Source organism: Trachypithecus francoisi, unplaced genomic scaffold (assembly GCF_009764315.1).
Source record: "Trachypithecus francoisi isolate TF-2019V2 unplaced genomic scaffold, Tfra_2.0 Lachesis_group3, whole genome shotgun sequence".
In the NCBI taxonomy this organism is placed as follows: domain Eukaryota; kingdom Metazoa; phylum Chordata; class Mammalia; order Primates; family Cercopithecidae; genus Trachypithecus; species Trachypithecus francoisi.
The window spans coordinates 54,429,582-54,449,332 of record NW_022681468.1 but is presented as its reverse complement, the minus strand read 5'-3'; the positions used below and the strand labels follow the sequence as shown (position 1 = coordinate 54,449,332).

The window sequence follows — 19,751 nt, the reverse complement described above, 5'->3', positions numbered from 1 at the left end:
TCGAAAGATGTTTGGTAAGAGGAAACACTGTAGCCATCTGTAACACCTTAAGACCTTATGCTCATGAAAAGAAAAAAAATCTCTCAAAATGACTTACATCTAAATGCTTCTGATTTATCTCATAAATGATTTCCAAATGTCGAGGGAGCAGCTTCTCCACCAGGTCCACGGGCCAGCGCTCCAGGGCTTCTGGGAGCACTGTGTGATTGGTATAGGCGAAGGTCTTCTGGGTGAGCTCCCAGGCCTGGAGGAAAGGAAGGAGTCAGCTGCTTACCCTGAAGGTGGGCACCCCACTGCACAGGCCAAACCCTTCTTCAACCCTGCCCTGCCTGCAACAGGACAATTCCAAGTGTGCATAGTCAGACACACTCAATTCCACTAAGTTCCCGTATAGTCCAGATAATGGAAACATGTTCTGGGTGTGAGGGGGAAGCCATTTGTAAAGCTACCTGATGAACTTAAGACAGCTTTCCGATCAATCTATCTACTATCCTTACGTGTCTTTCATTTATTAAATACACAAAGATTGAGGGATAAAACCGTAAGCAGTGCTCTCAGCAAGTACAAGTATGTAAAATGCTGACTTCTAAAACATTGGGGACACTCAATTAGCTGTCTTCTGAGGTTAGAGAACTTAATTTTTAATCTTTTTCCACACAAAAATGGTAAACACCATATAAGCCTTAATACAGCTACTGATTTGTGTCCCATTAGGAATGTACTCATTTATTTTATAGTCTTACTCCCTGTAAAACTCTAAGGATGGAGAAATGTCAGCATCAGGGAAAATATACCTTTAACTGTTGAAAGTTAGCAACAATAACTTACTTTGAAAAACTAAAAAGGGAGTTTTTGGCAGTCTTTCACCTGTAGCCATTCTGGTTAATTAAAGGAAAAAGAAGGCAAACTATCCAGACCTTGGACCAGGGCAGTTTTTCAATATCCACAAAAATCCTCATCAGCTCAGGGATGGCGAGTGCAGGGTGAGTGTCATTCAGCTGGATGGCCACCTGGGTGGGGAAAGACATCAACATGAAGGCAACGGATGGCTCAGGGTCTGGCTTCCTTGTCCTAACACATCTAGAGAAAGAACCGGATGATATGCCCACCTTGTATGAAATGCTTGATGCACACTATTCCTGCTCAACGTTTTTAGCACTGAGAGAGAGGAATTAATCTGATAGGAAATCCCAGTCAGTCCCTCAGTGGACCCCACCTGCATCCACAGACTAAATACTTGCCTGATCCGGGAAGGCATCAAACACAGTTCCTGCACCACGGGTGGAGCCAAACTTGGAGGCTTTGAAACGGCGGATGATATCTTGCAAGGTTGCAGCCACCACAAAGTATTCCTGCTTCAATCTTAGCTCCTTCCCTTCAAAAAACTTCAAGCCAGAGAGATAGAATGAAAGTGGTTCATATTATAGGTGTGGCCAAAATGTGACTGGTGTCTCCTGCCCTGGGAACTTTAGGACTAAGGCCCATTGGACATCTGCTGAGGGGTGGTGGTTTGAATGCCAAACTGTGAGCCTTTGCTCTTTCCTGAGACCCCGTGAAAATGGCAGTAAAAGGATTCTCTAAAGGCATACAGATAAAAGATAAAGAGGTTGGGATAAAGACAATAGCAACAACCTTTTAGAGGCTGAAAACCAGATGCATGAATGGTAAGTGATTCAGAAGACCCAAGACAGCCAAATCCTGACCTGGTAGCGGGGAAAAGCCAAAAAGCAACTCAGTGTGTACATTGGAGCCCCTCAAGGCTCAGGAATTGGTAGTACCAAGTACTTTCAGAAGTAGGGAAGAAGATGAAGGAAAAGGTTAATGACAGCCTAAGGACACTTGGCCTCCGAGCTTATCCCCAGTTCCTGCAGCTGAACACAACCAGCACCATGTCCATGACCGCCCTCCTCACTGCAGTCACATTCCTGGCAGGCGGTGTATCAGGAAGCACTGGCAGCCGTGGACCGTGTGGAGAACCACGACTGGCTGAGAATGCCCTACATGACTGCGAGACAGGATTGCAGCCAGGCCATGGTGTGCAGGGTGGAGGCCTTAGAGGCCACGATGGCGGCCACCTTCCAAGTTCCTCCCACATAAATTTGCTGTCGGTCAGCAAAACCGTGTAAATGTCACCAATAAACGGTCCTAACCCTGAGCCATCACCCTTCAATTTTTATAGATCATGGAGCCGCCCTGTCTTTACCTGGTCGCAGAATTAAAAACTGTAGCATCTATTAAAAATGTAAGCCTTCACTAATATCCAAAATCTACAAGGAATGCAAACAAATCAGCAAGAAAAAAAAAATCCCATGAAAAAGTGGCAAAGGACATGAATAGACAATTCTCAAAAGAAGATAAACAAACAGCCAAGAAGCATATGAAAAAATGCTCAATATCACTAATTATCAGGGAGATGCAAATTAAAATCACAATGAGATACCACCTTACTCCTGCAAGAATGGCCATAATTAAAAAGTCAAAAAACAGTAGGTGTTGGTGTGGATGTGGTGAAAAGGGAACACTTTCTACACTGCTGGTGGGAATATAAATTAGTACAGCTACTATGTTAAACATTATGGAGATTCCTCAAAGAACTAAAAGTAGAACTACCATTTGATCCAGCAATCCCACTACTGGATATCTAGCCAAAGGAAAAGTAGTCATTGTATGAAAAAGACACACGCACGCACACACGTTTATGGCAGCACAGTTCGCAATTACAAAGATATGGAATCAGTCTAGGTGCCCATCAACCAATGAGTGGATAAAGAATATGTGACATATATATATATATACACACACACACACATATATATATATATACACACACACACACATACCATGGAATACTACTCAGCCACAAAAATGAACAAAATAATGTCTTTTGCAGCAACTTGGATGAAGCTGGAAGCTATTATTCTAAGTGAAGTAACTTAGGAATGGAAACCCGAATATTGCATGTTCTCACTTGTAAGTGGGAGCTTAAGCTATGAGGATGCAAAGGTAAGAGAATGATGTAATGGACTTTGGGGACTTGAGGGATAAAAGGCAATTTATTTGGTGTATACTGCTCAGGTAACAGGTGTGTAAAATCTCAGAAATTACCGCTAAAGAACTTATCCATGTAACAAAAACCACCTGTACCCCTAAAACTATTAAAATTAAAAAATTTTAAATGATGAGCACCCCACCCCCCAAATGTAAGCCTTGGACCAAAGTCTTATTAAAACTAATGAATATGAGCATAGAGGTCTGCATATAGAATATCTGGGGCTCTAAACTCCCTAATACTTAAAAGTATAATCACTGACCTATGCCAGTGATTCTATGTCACTGACCTATGTCAGGGTTTCCTGTTTTTTAGCCTGATAGGAATATATCAGTGATTTCCTTGATCACAGATAATATAAAACAAATATATATGTGTATATATAATAAATTATTATATTAAAATATATTAAACATATATATTTATATTATGTATATTTATATTTATATTTTTGAGACAGGGTCTGGCTCTGTTACCCAAGCTAGAGTGCAGTGATGTGATGTTGGCTCACTGCAACCTCTGCCTCCCACTCTCCAGCAATCCTCTTACTTCAGCTTCCTGAGTAGCTGGGACTACAGGCATGCACCACCATGCCTGGCTATTTTTTTTTTTTTTGAGACGGAGTCTCACTCAGTCGCCCAGGCTGGAGTGCAGTGGCATGATCTGATTCCAGCTCACGGCAGCCTCTGCCTCTCGGGTTCAAGCGATTTTCCTGCCTCAGCCTCCCAAGTAGCTGGGATTACAGGCTTGCATTACCATGCCTGGCTAATTTTTGTACTTTTTGTAGAGACGGGGTTTCACCATATTGCCCAGACTGGCCTGGAACTCCTGAGCTCAAGCAATCTGCCCATGTCAGCCTCCTAAAGTGTTGGGATTACAGGCATGAGCCACTGCACTGGGCCATAAAGCATATTTTGAATGAAGGCTGCAATACGCTACAAACTATGATTTGAGGTCTTTGCTTAAGTATGAGATACTTGATGGTGGCTTTATTGCAACATTAGTTAATGTACCTCCTGTCAAGAATAATTGCCTAAACTTAAATGGAAATATGAGTCTTTTTCAGTTAAACACATTCCTAGAATTAGCATTTTCCTCTGGGATTTAGCTATTAAAAGGGATATTTAAATGAACGAAAAAGTATTTATCAGAAAAAAAGACTAAGTTAATAGAATAACTAAAAGTGAACATATTGAGAGGAAATGTATATAACTGGGCATAGTATGGGCTAAATTAGGGAAAATTCATCAGAAAACCAAGCAAGCAAAGAAATTAAAATGATTAATTCCAGGATAAGTTAAACATTTTAAGAAAAGGAAAAGTAATCATTATATGAGGATACACATATGCACAGATCAGCTGTCTGTAGCATTACAAAGTCATAATAATGTAAATGCTGATTAAGGAGTTAGTGAAAATTATGATGTAAGCATGTTGAGAGAATTGGGGATGGGAAGTATGTGTTCATGTGGTGAGGGTGGGAGTACATGTGAGGATGTGAGCTAGATTCCCATCTTCAATGGTGGGGAGTCAACAAACAATTGTAAAAATGAAAAAAAACCAACAAGTAGCAATAACTGCATGTTATTCAGAAATATGGAGGTAAGTACCCAGAAAATCAATTATGTGTATGTACAACTTTGATAAAAATTAAAAGTCTGGATTAAAAATTAAAAGTCATTAATAGAAAACTGTCTGGATTGGATAGTACAGGTTGAGCATCTCTAATCTGGAAATTCAAAATCTGAAACTTTTTGAGTACTCATGTGACACAGCCAAGTGGAAAATTCTACCCCTGACCTCATGTGACAGGTCATAATCAACACAGAGTCAAAACTTTGTTTCATGCACAAAATTACTAAAAATATTGTACAAAATTGCTTCAGGCTGTGTGTATAATGTGTATGTGAAACAGAAATGGATTTTGTGTTTATCCTTGGGTCCCATCCTCAAGATATCTCATTATATATGCAAATATTCCAAAATCTGAAAACATCTGAATTCTGAAACACTACTGGTCCCAAGCATTTTGGATAAGGCATACTCAACCTGTACCAAAGGAAATTTATAGGTGGTAGAATTAGGAACCAGCTTTTATTTTATTCTTGGTACTTTTTATGCTACTTGTGTATTTTTTCTAATGACATGTATCTGTAAAAGTTATGAAGTCATTCTAAAACATAATAAATAGCACTATAGAATCCATCTCTAATAAACTGTAACATTTATTGAGCCAGGAACGTTTTAAGGTCCTAGAAATAAAATGATTAATTACACACAGTCCTTGACTTGAAGAAGTTCAAATTAGTAGGCGGTGGGGGGCGAGGGGTATAAACAAGGCTATAAATACAATGTGATGATTAAAAAAAAAAAATTAAGTTAAGTTAAATATACAGTATTTTGAGAACCTGGGTGATCAGGTAATTCTTAACCTAAGCCCTAAAAGATGAGTAGGAATGTGTCAGAATATTCCCTGCAAGCAACGGATGCCATGCAAGGCATGGAGGTAGGAAGGAACAGGGTCAATAGTCCTGCACAGCTGGGGCCTATTGTTGGGGCAAAATCATGGAAGATGCATCAGGGCACTGGTAACCACATCAATGAAGAACTTAGGTAACATGACTAAGATTCTGTCCTTCTCTTACAGGTGATCCAAAGTCTTTCAAGAGTTTTAAGCAGGGAACAGATATCTCAAAGCTGCAGAGTGAAGAAAGGTGCAGGCTTCCTGGAAGAGAAACTAATGTTTGGACTAGGGCTATGCCCAAGTTGAGAAGAATGAATTTGTTATTGTAATTACAGTACAAAAGGATTTATCAGCTCACTCTTAAAAACAAACAAACAAACAAAAACATGATCCTGAGCGCTCCCGTTTACCCAACAAATCTAGTCAACTTTTTGCCCCATGCTAACTTGGTATATATTGTCAGTTACTGCAGATGATTATTTCCCAGTAAAATTAGCTTTGGTCCTTACTGAAGACAGGAAGATGAATTTCAAGCCCCTGCAGGCTGGGTTTAGGTTGGCAGTATGGTCCCAGACTTGGAAGAATTCTTACTTTGACCCTGACATAGAATAACTTTTTGCTTTTGGGTTATAGGTTTCTCTGAAATGTACTGAAGCCACAATGTTTTCCACAAAGGAATAATAACATATACCATTAGGTTCCTAAAAATGCTCCAGCAAAATCCATGTAATCATCTTCCCTTCTGAGGGATTATGATTTAACAGCAGGTGGACATCTGGTGTTAAGGACTATTCATATCCTAGTCCCCCCAAGATCCTTGTTTTCTGCCATCTTTGTAAAGCAGAGTGCTAATTTTATTGCTTCTGAGAAAACTTTAAAAAAATCATTACAGCTTCATGAAAAGGATTTTACCCATAGAGAAGTTTAGAGTTACATATATTTAAAACAACTAAGAATCAATAGCAGTTACCTGAGATCCAGTTCCAAGTGGTACGTGTGTGTGTGTGTGTGTGTGTGTGTGTGTTGAGACAGAGTCTCACTCTGTCACCCAGGCTGGAGTGCATTGGTGCAGTCGTGGCTCACAGCAACCTCTGTCTCCTAGGCTCAAGCGATTTTCCTGCATGTTAGCCAGGCTGGTCTTGAACTTCTGACCTCAAATGATCTGCCTGCCTCAGCCTCCCAAAGTGCTGGGATTACAGGCATGAGCCATTGCACCCAGCCCCAAGTGTTTTTTCTTAACTAAGCTATATTTATAATAAAATTAGAATAACTGAATTGATGATAAGAAAAAGATACAAAAGAAAAAGATACAAGTCAGTGGCATGAGAAACAGGCGTTTGTTCATGGGTCTACCCCAGGGTATCTGACTCCATCTAGCATCAGGGCAGAGGACCAGAAAGGGCCTAGTCAGTGAGAGAAGAGGTGAGGCAGGAATTCTTCAGTGTCTTCTGACTTTGCAGATAAACTTTCTATCTGGAAAGGAAGTAGTGCTTCACCAGTGACTTACTTCATCTCTTATATCCAGGTTTTTAAAATACATCTCTAGAACTTCCCTGTTAGTGATGGGGGTCACTAATCAAGGGCAAAATATAAATTCTGATTTCATGAACTATACAGATTTGTTTTCCTTACTTGGTTGGGAGGGGAAATCTAGACAATCCAGGAAGAAATACAGAGCTTCTTCTGCACATGGAAAAACATTGATATTAAATGTGTTTTATAGGTTACTGAACAGGCTCTTGTGAAATAAGCTGCTCCTGTTGCCACTAAGAAAGCAACCTTGATCACTCACATTGTCATTGGGATAGAGGACCCGGGAGATGTTCTCGGCCAGGTTTCGGTCCAGCACAGCCTGAATGTAGTCTCCCACATTAACTAGGGGAAAGTTAGAGAAACAATAAATAGAGAAACCAGTCATTGTTGTTGGAAACCTCTTGATCTCACTGTCTCTGTGCTGTGTGTCATGTGGGATTCCTAAAATTCCTAAAAATCCCAAAGGATTTCAACAAACCATCATGCTGGGCTTCACATGAGAATTGCTTGAAAAATGCCCTCCCTACTTCCTCCATACAACGCCTGCTTAGTCACTGAAGTTCATATCAGAAACTCAAGGCTTTTTTGTTTGTTTGTTTCAAGCTCAATTTGGTTCTAACTAGCAATCAAAAAGATTAAGCACATGCATAAAGAAACCAAGACCTGTGCTGTACTCACAGTCTCTGAGATTGAAGTCATTCGGTGCCCGAGCAGACCAGAGGCGCATGGTGTTGACAGTGTTGTTCATGTAGCCAGGCACTGGGGTGTCATATGGCAGAGCCAGGACCACCTGTAGGATTAAACAGAAGCAGCTGCTCATTGTTTCCCAAGTGTGATGACATAGGTTGAACACGGGGCTGGGAGACTGCAATGGAATTCTATTCCTGGCTCTATCACCAACTCAAATTGTGTGAGGCCTAAATGGAGAAGAGGGTCCCAGAGCTGCAAAGGGTATTAGAGGAACATGCGGTTCCTCCCCCACCTGGTACAATCTAGTGACTGGAACCATCCACACTGATGGTCCTTTATAATGTTTCTATGTTGACTCTCCATGTGTCCTTGCCCTGATATAAATGCAGTGGAATGGAATGATATGGTGTTGGTATTCAAAAAAGTTTATCTTTCATGTTTCATATCAAGCCATTGCTCTAATAATAATAAAATATGATATGCAAACAAAGTGACAATGTGAATCTGTACCCACCAAAAAATAGCACTTAGAATACGTTTTGCATAGGTTTTTCAGTGATCGGATTTCAAATATGATGAAAATCAATGGGATAGGAAATTTATGAAGCTGTAACATCTCATATAATATTTAAAATGCTGTGCTAGATTTTTAAAGTTGCATAAGGAGTTATTTTAGTGATTCCTATAGTGATCTGCCAAATCAACTGATAATTAGCTGAGTTGAGTCTAAGAGGTAAGTTTTGGAAAATCTAGCTTGATCTTTGTGACAGTCACTGAAATAGAGAAGAGGAAGATGAAGTATGTTTCACAGTGCATGGAAAATTCATGTGAGAAATGATTCATTTTTATTCCCTGGCTCATCAGAGTCAAGCTCGAAGGAAGGAGAATGACAGAATAATTGAACTGGAGGATGCTGGATCTTATTTAGTGCAACCCACTTATTTTGGACATGAGGGAGCTGAAGCTGAGAGAGAAGTGACTTGCCCAAGGTCACAGTCACGGCAGCATTGAAACCTAAATACGCATCTCTTTAATTTGGTCTGTTAAATTGTGAATGAATGAAGCATTATAGTCCATATCAATCACATATATTCAGTTATGCTTTCATGATCACCATGACCTCAAAGTAATAAATTACCCCATTTAAATATCTTTCATTAAGAGATAAAAGTCTCTGGACTTTTAAAGCAAGTTGTGATCAATCAGGGAAAGTCATTTGCAGGCTGGGATTGAGTCTCAGTTCAAACAAGAGTTTGACCCTTCTGACCCTGGAAGCATAATTAAGGCAGCCCAGGAAGTGCACAGCTTAGATCTTCTTTCAGAGAACCTCAAAGAGAACTTGCTCCCTCAGAGCGCACACCAAGGCTGTGCTCTCTGGGATGCTCCATGTGGCTGGGACACTAGGGCCGGGACTTCCTTAATGGGCAATCTTTAGTCTCAGGCTCCATCAGCCTGGCCACTTGCTCAGAATGGCACTGCGGTCTGAGGCTCTCCATGAGAATCCTCCTTCTTTGCGCTTCACTTTTCACAGGTGGCACACCTGTGTCACAGTCTGAAGACTTCCTCGTCCTGCTCCCTCTCCTCTTGATCTTTCATAGGCATCCCCCCAGTATGTCACTTGCACTTCTTCTCTCTGGTGTCTGTTTCCTAGAGGACCTAAACTGACACATGACTGTGTCATTTGACTTTATTGGAAGCCATCCCATGCATGCACAGAGCACATGTGGCCGCATGCTCTGAGCTCACTGGGCACCAGTTTGGGGTTAATTCATGTGATTACTTCAATCTGTGAAGCTAAGTTGCATGACTTGGGCCAGCTCACTTATATTACCTGGCCCCCTAACTTTGCCTCTGTGGGCCCAGAAACACATACTCTCTCTAATTGAATTTCTCGATACATTATGAAAATACCTAGAGGTGCTTTGTAAATACAAGTTAGCTCAGCAGTGGGACCCACAGTGTAAATAAAATGCTTCCAGGATTGATTGTGTAAACTGCATACTTTTATTTTTATTTTATTTTATTTTATTTTTTTGAGATGGAGTCTCGTTTTGTCGCCCAGGCTGGAGTGCAGTGACATGATCTCGGCTCCCTGCAACCTCCGCCTCAGCCTCCCAAGTAGCTGGGACTACAGGCATAGGCCACCACGCCTGGCTAATTTTTGTATTTTTAGTAGAGATGGGGTTTCACCATGTTGGCCAGGCTGGTCTTGAACTCCTGACCTCAGGTGACCTGCCCGCCTCGGCCTCCCAAAGTGCTGGGATTACAGGTGTGATCCACTGCGCCCAGCCAGGAATGACATTTAAAATTATTCAATTTTGCTATCAACACCTTAATATAAAACCAAAGAGGTAAGCATGCTGGTTACTATAGAACTGACAATTTTCTGGTGCAAAAAAAAAAAAAAAAAAAAAACCAAAAAACAAAAAACAAACAAACAAACTGATAATTTTCTGACAAAGTTGATGGCAAAATGACCCTTGTAAAAGTCACTCCTCTCTTGACCTCAGCTCCCTTGTCTCCAAAATGAGTGGGTTGCACTAAGAGAAGTAACAGATTTATTTACAAAAATATATTCTATTACTTAATACATGACATGCCCTATACTCAATATCACACTGTATGCTACATAGTCAATGTATTATCTGCTGAACTAAATACTATACAAAATGTTGGCTATACGAGCACTCTGAATACCTGAGTGTCAATCCACTTGGTCCCAGTATTGGTGTGTTCTACTTTTCCATAGAAGTGCACAGGCAGCATGAATTCTGGGCGAGACTTCTCCCAAGGATTTCCATATCTGAGCCAATCATCTGCTTCTTCTACCTGCAAAAGGATACAGTATTACTTAGAATTTATTTGTGAGGAAATGTGAACCTAGCCCTTCAATTATATTAAATTTAAAACATCTTTAACTGAAACAACTTATGAATACTGAGTACTCTTTTGTAATTGTTTTATACCCTACAATCAACAATAATAATACTTGCTAATACAGCCCTAAATATTTTATATGTATGACTGCATTTAATCCTCACATTATATCAACCATACAGGAGGGAACTATGAGTCCTCTCTTAAAGAAGAGGAATTGTTACTGCTCAAGGTCAAACAGTAAACGGTACAGATAAGATCTCAAGGTCAAACAGTAAATGACAGAGATAAGATCTGCCCTTAGGTCTCTGTGTTCCACAGCCTCTGTCTTAACATCTGTGAATCCAATTGTCCAGCTTCAGCTAGAGACAGAGGCCTTACAGGGATGTTTATCATTGAATACCTGGGCCTGTCAAGTCCTACACAATGGGTTCAGTCAAGATTCTTGTGGCTCGAATATACAGAATCAGTTAGAAAATGCTACTTTACAGAACACTCTTTTAATCAAGCTTATTGATATAGGTACAGAACATTATTGCATTATGTAGTCTTTGCTTATCTTAATCCATATGTAATTTTGATTTGTAATGAACTATAGATTATAGTTTATTTTGAAAATAACGTATTTTAGGAGGTAATGAACTTATTTTATTGACAATTTCAATATTTTCCTAGGTATTTATGTCAATTTATAACAAAATATTTCTTATATACAATTTTAAACTATGGTTTCTATTTAGGATATCCTAGACATCAAATACATTTTCATTTGCAACAAACAAACAAACACATCAAAATAAGAACACCACCACCACCAAACACATTGGAGGGGGATGTATTTTTAAAGTAAATTATTGAAACCTTTAAAATATTACACATACAGTTGTAGATTGCTTAACGACAGGGATACATTCTGAAAAATGTGTTGTTAGGCAATGTTGTCATTGTGCAAACATCACAGAGTGCACTTACACAAACGCAGATGGTGTTGCCTACTACACACCTGAGCTATATGGTATGGCCTCCTGCTCCTAGACTACAAACCTGTACAGCACGTTACTGTACTGAATACTGTAGGCAATGGTAACACGATGGTAAGTGTTTGTGTATCTAAACATATCCAAACATAGAAATGGTACAGTAAAAATTCAGTATAAAACATAAGAAATGGTACAGCTGTAGGGCACAGCTCCATTACCATCTTACGGGACCACCATTGCATATGTGCTCTATTGTTGACTGAAATGTCATTATGTGGTGCATGACTATACGTTAAAAAATGGAATTGTGTTCTGGCCAGAAGGGGGCAAAAAAAAGCAACTTTGTCAATGAGATCATCTCCAAGATGGTTATTTTACCTATTTGATTCCTCATATCCACCTCTTAGAAAACTCAGCTGTAGTTTTAAAAGATATTGCTTAAGAATTAAACACAATGTTGGACATCTCATGATCACCTAAACATGAGTGTAATGCCTGTTTCAGGAACAGTGTGAAGAGACAAAAATAAACACTAAAGATTATTTTCAACAGCTAGACAAATGAATACACGTTCACTTATCCAAACTTTGGTAATGATTTTTTATCAAGAAAGCTGATAAGCTTCCCACTAATATTAACTACCAGCGTCATGATGAATGGAAATGGGACTCATAGCAACAACATCTTTAGTTAGGAGAGCTAGGAGTTAGAGAGCCACTGGAGGAAGGAGGAGTTATCAGATGCAAGATGAAGCCTAGGGAAGGCTGGAGAGAGACCTGAGGTCATTAGAAAGTCACATCTTCTTAAAATTTTAATAAAGAAACAATTGAGGTTTGCCAGTTGACAAGAAGCTTGTTAAAGAGTCCATTAACTTGGCCAGGTGTGGTGGCAACGCCTGTAATCCCAGCACTTTGGGAGGCCAAGGTGGGCGCATCATGAGGTCAGGAGTTTGAGACCAGCCTGGCCAACATGGTGAAATCCCGTCTCTACTAAAAATACAAAAATTAGCTGGACGTGGTGGCGGGCACCTGTAATCCTAGCTACTCAGGAGGCTGAGGCAGGAGAATCACTTGAACCCGGGAGGCAGAGGTTGCAGTGAGCAGAGATTATGCCACTGCACTCCAGCCTGGGCTACAGAGCGAGATTCCATCTCAAAAAAAAAAAAAATAATAATAATAATAAAAAAGTCCATTAGCACAAGCTTCATAACTAGAAACACTATAATAAGTAAAATGATAACATCAACAAAGGATCAAAACATCCTGACTTACAAAATGCTTTATGCTGCACTTAGGCAAGGGCCAATTTTGGGTTTTAAAATACTGAGCAATGTGAACACTGCTTCCTGTAACAGGAAAGAACCATAGGCCTGTGTGCCTTGTTTCAGCATGCAGGGCTGTTGTAAAACCCATCTGAAGGCACTGTATGAAATAGGAGGACGATGAGGCAGAAACAGTCTTCCTTTGAAAATTCATGACCATGGGAGAACTGATGACATTTTTTTTTTTGCTGAGAAATGCAGTAGGATCATATACTGTCCTGCCCCCAAGAAGCCTGAAGTGCTCAGATAAGAGAGGATGGGCTCTGAACTTCCTCCTGTGGGTTCACTCCTTGACTGCTGTGGAAGTCAGAGGTTGCATTTACTCTTTTTATTTTTATTTTTATTTTTTTGAGACACAGTTTCGCTCTGTCACCCAGGCTGGAGTCCAGTGGCACAATCTTGGCTTGCTGCAACCTCTGCCTCCCAAATTCAAGTGATTCTCCTGCCTCATCCTCCCGAGTAGCTGGGATTACAGGTGCCTGCCACCACACACAGCTAATTTTTGTATTTTTAGTAGAGATGGGGTTTTACCATGTTGGCCAGGCTGATCTTGAACTCCTGACCTCAAGTGATCCGCCTGCCTCAGCCTCCCAAAGTGCTGGGATTACAGGCGTGAGACACCGCGCCCAGCCACACGACATTCTTAATGCCATCAAATGTTGGTTGAATTTTTTTCCTGCTAAATAATGATTGGTTTTAGCTTCATGGGGCTAACAACTTGGAGACTTTATTTGCTTGCTGTTCTTTATTGTGAATCTCTCACTGATTCAGTAAAGAATCGGTGAATAATTATATCAATTTTATAAGATTTGTATTTAAGGTAGATTGAGAAACAAATGTTTTATAAAATAAGTTGATCTGAGGAGATCTGAGGAGAAGGAGAGAACTATCCCTTGCTGCCTCCACTAAATCCACAGAAGCTGCCATATGGTGATAAACCTTCTCTCTACCTTGCTTTCTTCCAATGAATTGATAAATTGATCTGTAAATTTAGGTTTCCATGTAGCCAATGATCCCCAAAATGCACTAACATGCTAATCATATGAAGGGGTAGGGGTGGGGGGCCAAGATGGGAGAACTTTCATCTACATCCAAGTGAGCTGTCAGAGCTGTTTCATCCCAGAGGTTGCACAGGGCTGAAGAAAGCAAGTGCGGATCTGTGGAGTAAAAGAGCCAACCTGGGTGCAGTTGGCAGCTGGACTAGGCATTTTTTTAGAGGAATGACTCAATGGAACCTGTCCCAGCCAGCAGGGATGGAGAGGTTAGCCCAGGGGACTCTATTGACTGAATTCTGAGAAATGCTCTTCACCTGTGGGATATAGAGTCCACAAAGAACCAGTGAACAGACATCAGGAAAGCCCATAAACTTGGCTTTCTGATGTTATAAATAACTGATAAATGTTTCTGTGGCACACCAAGAATTCCACAATGATAATTAGAAGCTTTGCTGGGTAACGTGAATCGTGCATGACTGGCTATCACGAACTAGGTGTGGGTTCTAAGAGGCAAGAGAAGGACTGCAGAAGGCACCTGGATCCAGCTCTGAGATACATACTGTGAGCGCCTTTCCACCTAGGGCTTTGGTGTGATGGTGAAATTTCTGTGAGGTTGTTGCAATCATCTTTCTCCCCACTTCCTCCTCGGGGCCAGCGATTTTCACAGAGGACTATTACTGCACTCCCCATGAGAGTAGATGGTAAATATAGAATTTTAGCAATACAATTATTTTCCTCAGGGGGTTCATGATGAACACTCCACAACTGCAAACCTTCCTTGAAGAGACTCAAAAATTAAAAGCCCATCAACCTTTAAAAATCTTCCCAGCATGTGGAATTTTCATTAGTCTTCTTCAAATCTGCCATCGTAAGAACAGTGTTACGTGTGAGTGGGGGCATGACTATACTCTGAAGAGGCCTGCTGCTTTCTTGACAGATGCTTTTTGTTTTTTATGGAAATAATTTCTTTTTTATGGTATGATATATTTTATGTTTGACAGTTAAAATCCCATTCCAGTAAACAATGGAGGTGCTAAGTAAAATTATATACCCTCCTCATTCAATTTCAAGTCATAATGAAAGAAGAAGTGATGGTTGATAAGATTAGCTTTGGATTTTATTTTATTTTATGTTATTTTATTTATTTTTTTGAGACAGGGTCTCACTCACTCGCCCAGACAGGAGTGCAGTGGCACTATCTCAGCTCACTGCAACCTCCACCTCCCAGGCTTAAGCGATTCTCCTGCCTCAGCCCCCAAGTAGCTGGGATTACAGGTGCGCGCCACTATCTCCTGGCTAATTTTTGTATTTTTAGTAGGGACAGGGGTTTCACCATGTTGGCCAGGCTGGTCTCGAACTCCTGACCTCAAATGATCCAACCACCTCGGCTTCCCAAAATGTTGGGATTACAGGCGTGAGCCACTGCACCTGGCTGGCTTTGCAATATTTTGAATGAGCAAAACCTATTTAGTCTTTCTTTATTTTTCTTTTTAAAGAACACTGGAATACACGCTTTCTTGGTCTGATAGGAGACAAAGAGATAGTTTCCTGGAATAAAGATAATTTAAAAAGAGCAAAGGTAGGTGTGATAATAGTGGTCCTTCATAAAATGTAAGGGGAAAATACACCTGAGACAAAAAAAGATTGAGATTTCTTTCCTGAGTTTCTTTTAAATCTTCCATCTGACAGTAGTTAAGAGATAAGAAATGAGATCCTTGGAGATTCTGCAGTATAGTGAGTAGCACACAGTATCCTTTTCAAAGGCTAAAATTAGATACCATATGTTGTTTGGTTAGGTTGTGTCAAAGTTTTGGTCGTCCTGGAAATGCCTGCTCAACTAGGCTCTCAGCATGGAACTCTAGGTTACTCCACTGGGGAGAGGAACAACTTATTTCATTTTTATAAATTTTAATGATTACAAAATACACATTACTTATGGAATATAAAACATGTAGAAGAGTAAATAGAGGATAGTACATATATTTCTTTTTTTATTTTTATTTTTATTTATTTATTTTTTTTGAGACGGAGTCTCACTCTGTCGCTGGGGCTGGAGTGCAGTGGCCGGATCTCAGCTCACTGCAAGCTCCGCCTCCCGGGTTTACGCCCTTCTCCTGCCTCAGCCTCCCGAGTAGCTGGGACTACAGGCGCCCGCCACCTCGCCCGGCTAGTTTTTTGTATGTTTTAGTAGAGACGGGGTTTCACAGTGTTAGCCAGGATGGTCTCGATCTCCTGACCTCGTGATCCGCCCGTCTCGGCCTCCCAAAGTGCTGGGATTACAGGCTTGAGCCACCGCGCCCGGCAGTACATATATTTCTTACAGAAAATGAGATATGTAGAAGAGTATATAGAAGACAGTAGAAGTTGCCCATCTTCCAGAGATAACTTCTGTTGAAGCTTTGATGTATTTTTTTCTAGCACTTTTCCTTTATCTTTCTGGCCTCCTCTGGATAGCTGAGGTTATATCACCCTTATAACTCTATATCCTCTACTTATAGCTAACACAAATGATTTCCTATTTTGTTAAAATTAATCAAAAATATAATATGAATGGCTTCACTAATATTTTATTATAGAATACCATAATTTATTAAAGTGTCCTCCTTTTCTTACGCAAAATTAGCATTTTATTGTGTGCTTACTAATATTAGCATTTTATTGTGTGCCAGATATTTTACATGTTTTTATAATAATTCTGTAGAGTTTGTATCTCCATTTTGTCATTGAGAAAACTGAGTTCAGGGAAGTTTGGTAACCTAATTGAGGTAGCATACCTTATAAAAGTAATCAGGTCTCCTAAGTTGACATTAGGTCTCAAATGAGAAATTGGGACTCAGGCTTCTCTTCTATAAGATGCTGCCTCTCAGCTTTTATTTATTTGCGGGTAGCTAAAGATAAACAGCAATGGTCCTTAGCAAAATGTGGAAGTTTGTCTTCTACTCTATCCCCAATATTCTCCTGAGCTTTTTTCCTTGGCACACTCTCTCATCAAACCAAATTTTTTAGTTCTTCCCTTCCTTGGCTCATAAAGAATCCAAATACTGAGGGAGGGAAAGAGGGCAGTGGTGACACTAAACTCATTCTCATCGGGCCATCTTCCTTTCTCCTGGCATCAGCCTAGGTCTCTGCATCCAGTCCCTGAGCGTTCTCTTGTTGGACTCATCTCATAAGTGTGGGAAAGGCTCAGAGAGCTCAGGGTTTTTGGAAACTGAAGATATATATTTCTGTCAATGGTGTATATATGAGACAAAAATAGGGAGAGACAAAGCCTAAATCACACTTAGTATCAGCAAAAACTGTCCACACTAGGGCGATTGTAGACTCAAACAATTACTAGAGATAAAAAAAAAAAAATTTCCTAACAATCTGGTTTCGTTATATAAAGTAAAAGTAGTGTCATTTGGATAGATTTGTACAAATTTCTATGGAGCAATGTAATTATATATCTTAAATGCGTGCCAGATTTATTTGCTGTAAGTTAACAACACTGTCTGATTTCATCTTATAAAAAAATCAGGACACTTGGCTTGTATCTTATAACCTTGGCATGTTAAGGAAGGCAAGACTCTGAGTGTAGAAGAGAATACTGAATGTGGTCCTGGGAGTCTGGGGATATGGACATGTATTTGCCAGCAGTGTGATCTGAGGTAACTTTACTTCCTCAGAGACTCAGTGTTCTCACCTACAAAATGGCATTGTGCTTCCTACCATCAAGGGTTCTTGGCTGAGATCATGAGTCAAAGACGTGCCCTCCATAATTTCACACATTTCAGTGGTCCACATTCAGGCAGTCAGTGATAAATATTTTCAGAGCACCCTGTGAGTCAGCCACTGCACTCGGTGCCATGGATCTGGTGATGAGTGATACTGGAAGGCTCTCTGTTCTTGGGAAACTTACATTCTGAAGTGGGAAGATGGATAGATAGAACTCACTGATACCAACCAAGTGCCAGAGAAATTAGTACAGCTCTATGTTAAAGGTCCATATATTATAAATCATCCAGAACACCATGAAAGAGAAGTATCTTAATAACAAAATTTAGAAAGATAGCTCACACACCTGCCATCCATCTCGGATCTTCTGATTGAAAATCCCGTATTCATACCGAATGCCATATCCATAGGCTGCAAGTCCCAGGGTTGCCATGGAATCCAAGAAGCAGGCTACATTCAACAGAGCACAGGCAAAAGATAGAGTCACTAAGCTGAGTCAAAATTTCCAGTCTTTCCCTAAAACACATGGTAGCCACAAAACATTGCTATATGAAGAACCACATTTGTATTCTAAAGCACAGATACTACTGCACAATGGGTATTGATTTTTTAAAAATAACTCATTTCTAATTATAAAATTAATACTATACAAAAGTTAGAAAATGTAAAAAACGTATAAAGAAGAAAATGTCATCTATAACCTCACCTTCTAGAAATAACCACTGTGTACATTTTGTTTGAGAACAGATAAGGAAGTCAGCCTGCACGAGATAATGTCGATTATTGTCCCCACACTGCCTTTTCTAAGGGAAGCTGTCTCTATCCTCCCCTAAGACTCACCCCATTGGAAAAGACAGTCCCAGGAGAGTATAACTTATATATGTCCCATTTCCTTCCAGCACCTGACTGACAAGATATTCTGTGGCCAGCTCTGTTTCTTCCTGGCTCATGGAATTCTACTATTGTTCAGATATTAGCTGATCATATGCTTCAGGGAGGCTGAACCAGGAAGTGAATCTTGCTCAATTGTTCTAATCTGCTAAGTCAATCATAGCAATTGTATTTCCTTCTCCATGAGCATACAATGACATTCAATCAGATGAGAGGTGCTAGAAAGTCTGTTGGGTATAGAATTCTGGGAAAGATTTTCCTTGCTGCCATTATCTTTTTTCCGTGAGGGGAAAGACAAAAGGACCAGAGACCTGGAGTCCTGCTGTACTCCTGCTGCTGAATAAACCAGTCTTGGCATGGCCTATCCTCTGGAGTTCTTGTTATGTGATAACACATGTCCTTGTTGACTGAACCATTTTTCTGGATTTTCTGTTATTTGATGACAGGGCATCTGATCCAGAACAGTTAACCAACAGGCTGGGTAAGGATCTGTCTTGTGGCTGGATGAGAACTAAGGCGTTACACTAATCAGATTGTCCCTCCCAGGAATTTAAGCCGAGAAATATACAGAGAATGAGGAAGTGTATAGTAGGAATTAAAACTGACAAGAATATTGAAAGCTGTAGATCAAACAGAAAGGGACTGAATGAGGTTGGTGGTACAGCCCTTAAAACAGAGATCCACAAACACAAACGGCCTAGGCTTTCAAGTTTTTCTAACATCGCCAGTCCCTATGCTCACATATGGCCTGGCTCTGCTCCCATTCCTGTTCTCTTTGAGCTGTGGCTCTTCAGCTTTTCCTGAGTCGTGATCAGACTATCCTTAGAGGGGGTCCCAACTTAGATGAGATCATCTAATGAGAATTCTCAGCTTCATCAGCCTCTTCACTCTGACTTCATCGGTCAACTTAAGGAGCAATGTCATGAATGTTGGGCACAGAGTTAACCTAGCCAACAAAGATTGAGGGCTCGGGCTTCACATAAAAGGTAGGCAGGCTGGTTTTTATTCTTAGATGTGCATTTCATCAGCGCTGCTGGCCTTCCTGCAGCCCCATAGAAAGCCTACTAAATTGTCAGATAATTACCTTCACAGGAAGGTGGCAAGTATCCCACAGGCATTGTTTTATTTTGTTTTGTTCATTATTAATGGCAATGTTAAAGCACACTGTGACTAATGTACTAAGGATGAAAAAAAATGAAATAGATCCAAATGGATTTCTAGTAATTTGAGTGTATGC

The 19,751-nt window shown here is 40.3% G+C and overlaps 1 protein-coding gene across 1 annotated transcript in view; it reads right to left on the bottom strand.

Annotated features, from left to right (window-relative positions):
• Window positions 1-19,751, bottom strand: part of PYGL (glycogen phosphorylase L) — a 42,582-nt gene that overhangs the window by 10,867 nt on the left and 11,964 nt on the right. The window contains exons 4-10 of the mRNA XM_033188064.1: window positions 17,970-18,073; window positions 10,434-10,565; window positions 7,725-7,836; window positions 7,306-7,388; window positions 1,242-1,385; window positions 918-1,010; window positions 98-244 (exon numbers count right to left, since the gene is read on the bottom strand). Coding sequence (XP_033043955.1) covers window positions 98-244; window positions 918-1,010; window positions 1,242-1,385; window positions 7,306-7,388; window positions 7,725-7,836; window positions 10,434-10,565; window positions 17,970-18,073 — 815 coding nt within the window. The remainder of the gene's footprint in view (window positions 1-97; window positions 245-917; window positions 1,011-1,241; window positions 1,386-7,305; window positions 7,389-7,724; window positions 7,837-10,433; window positions 10,566-17,969; window positions 18,074-19,751) is intronic.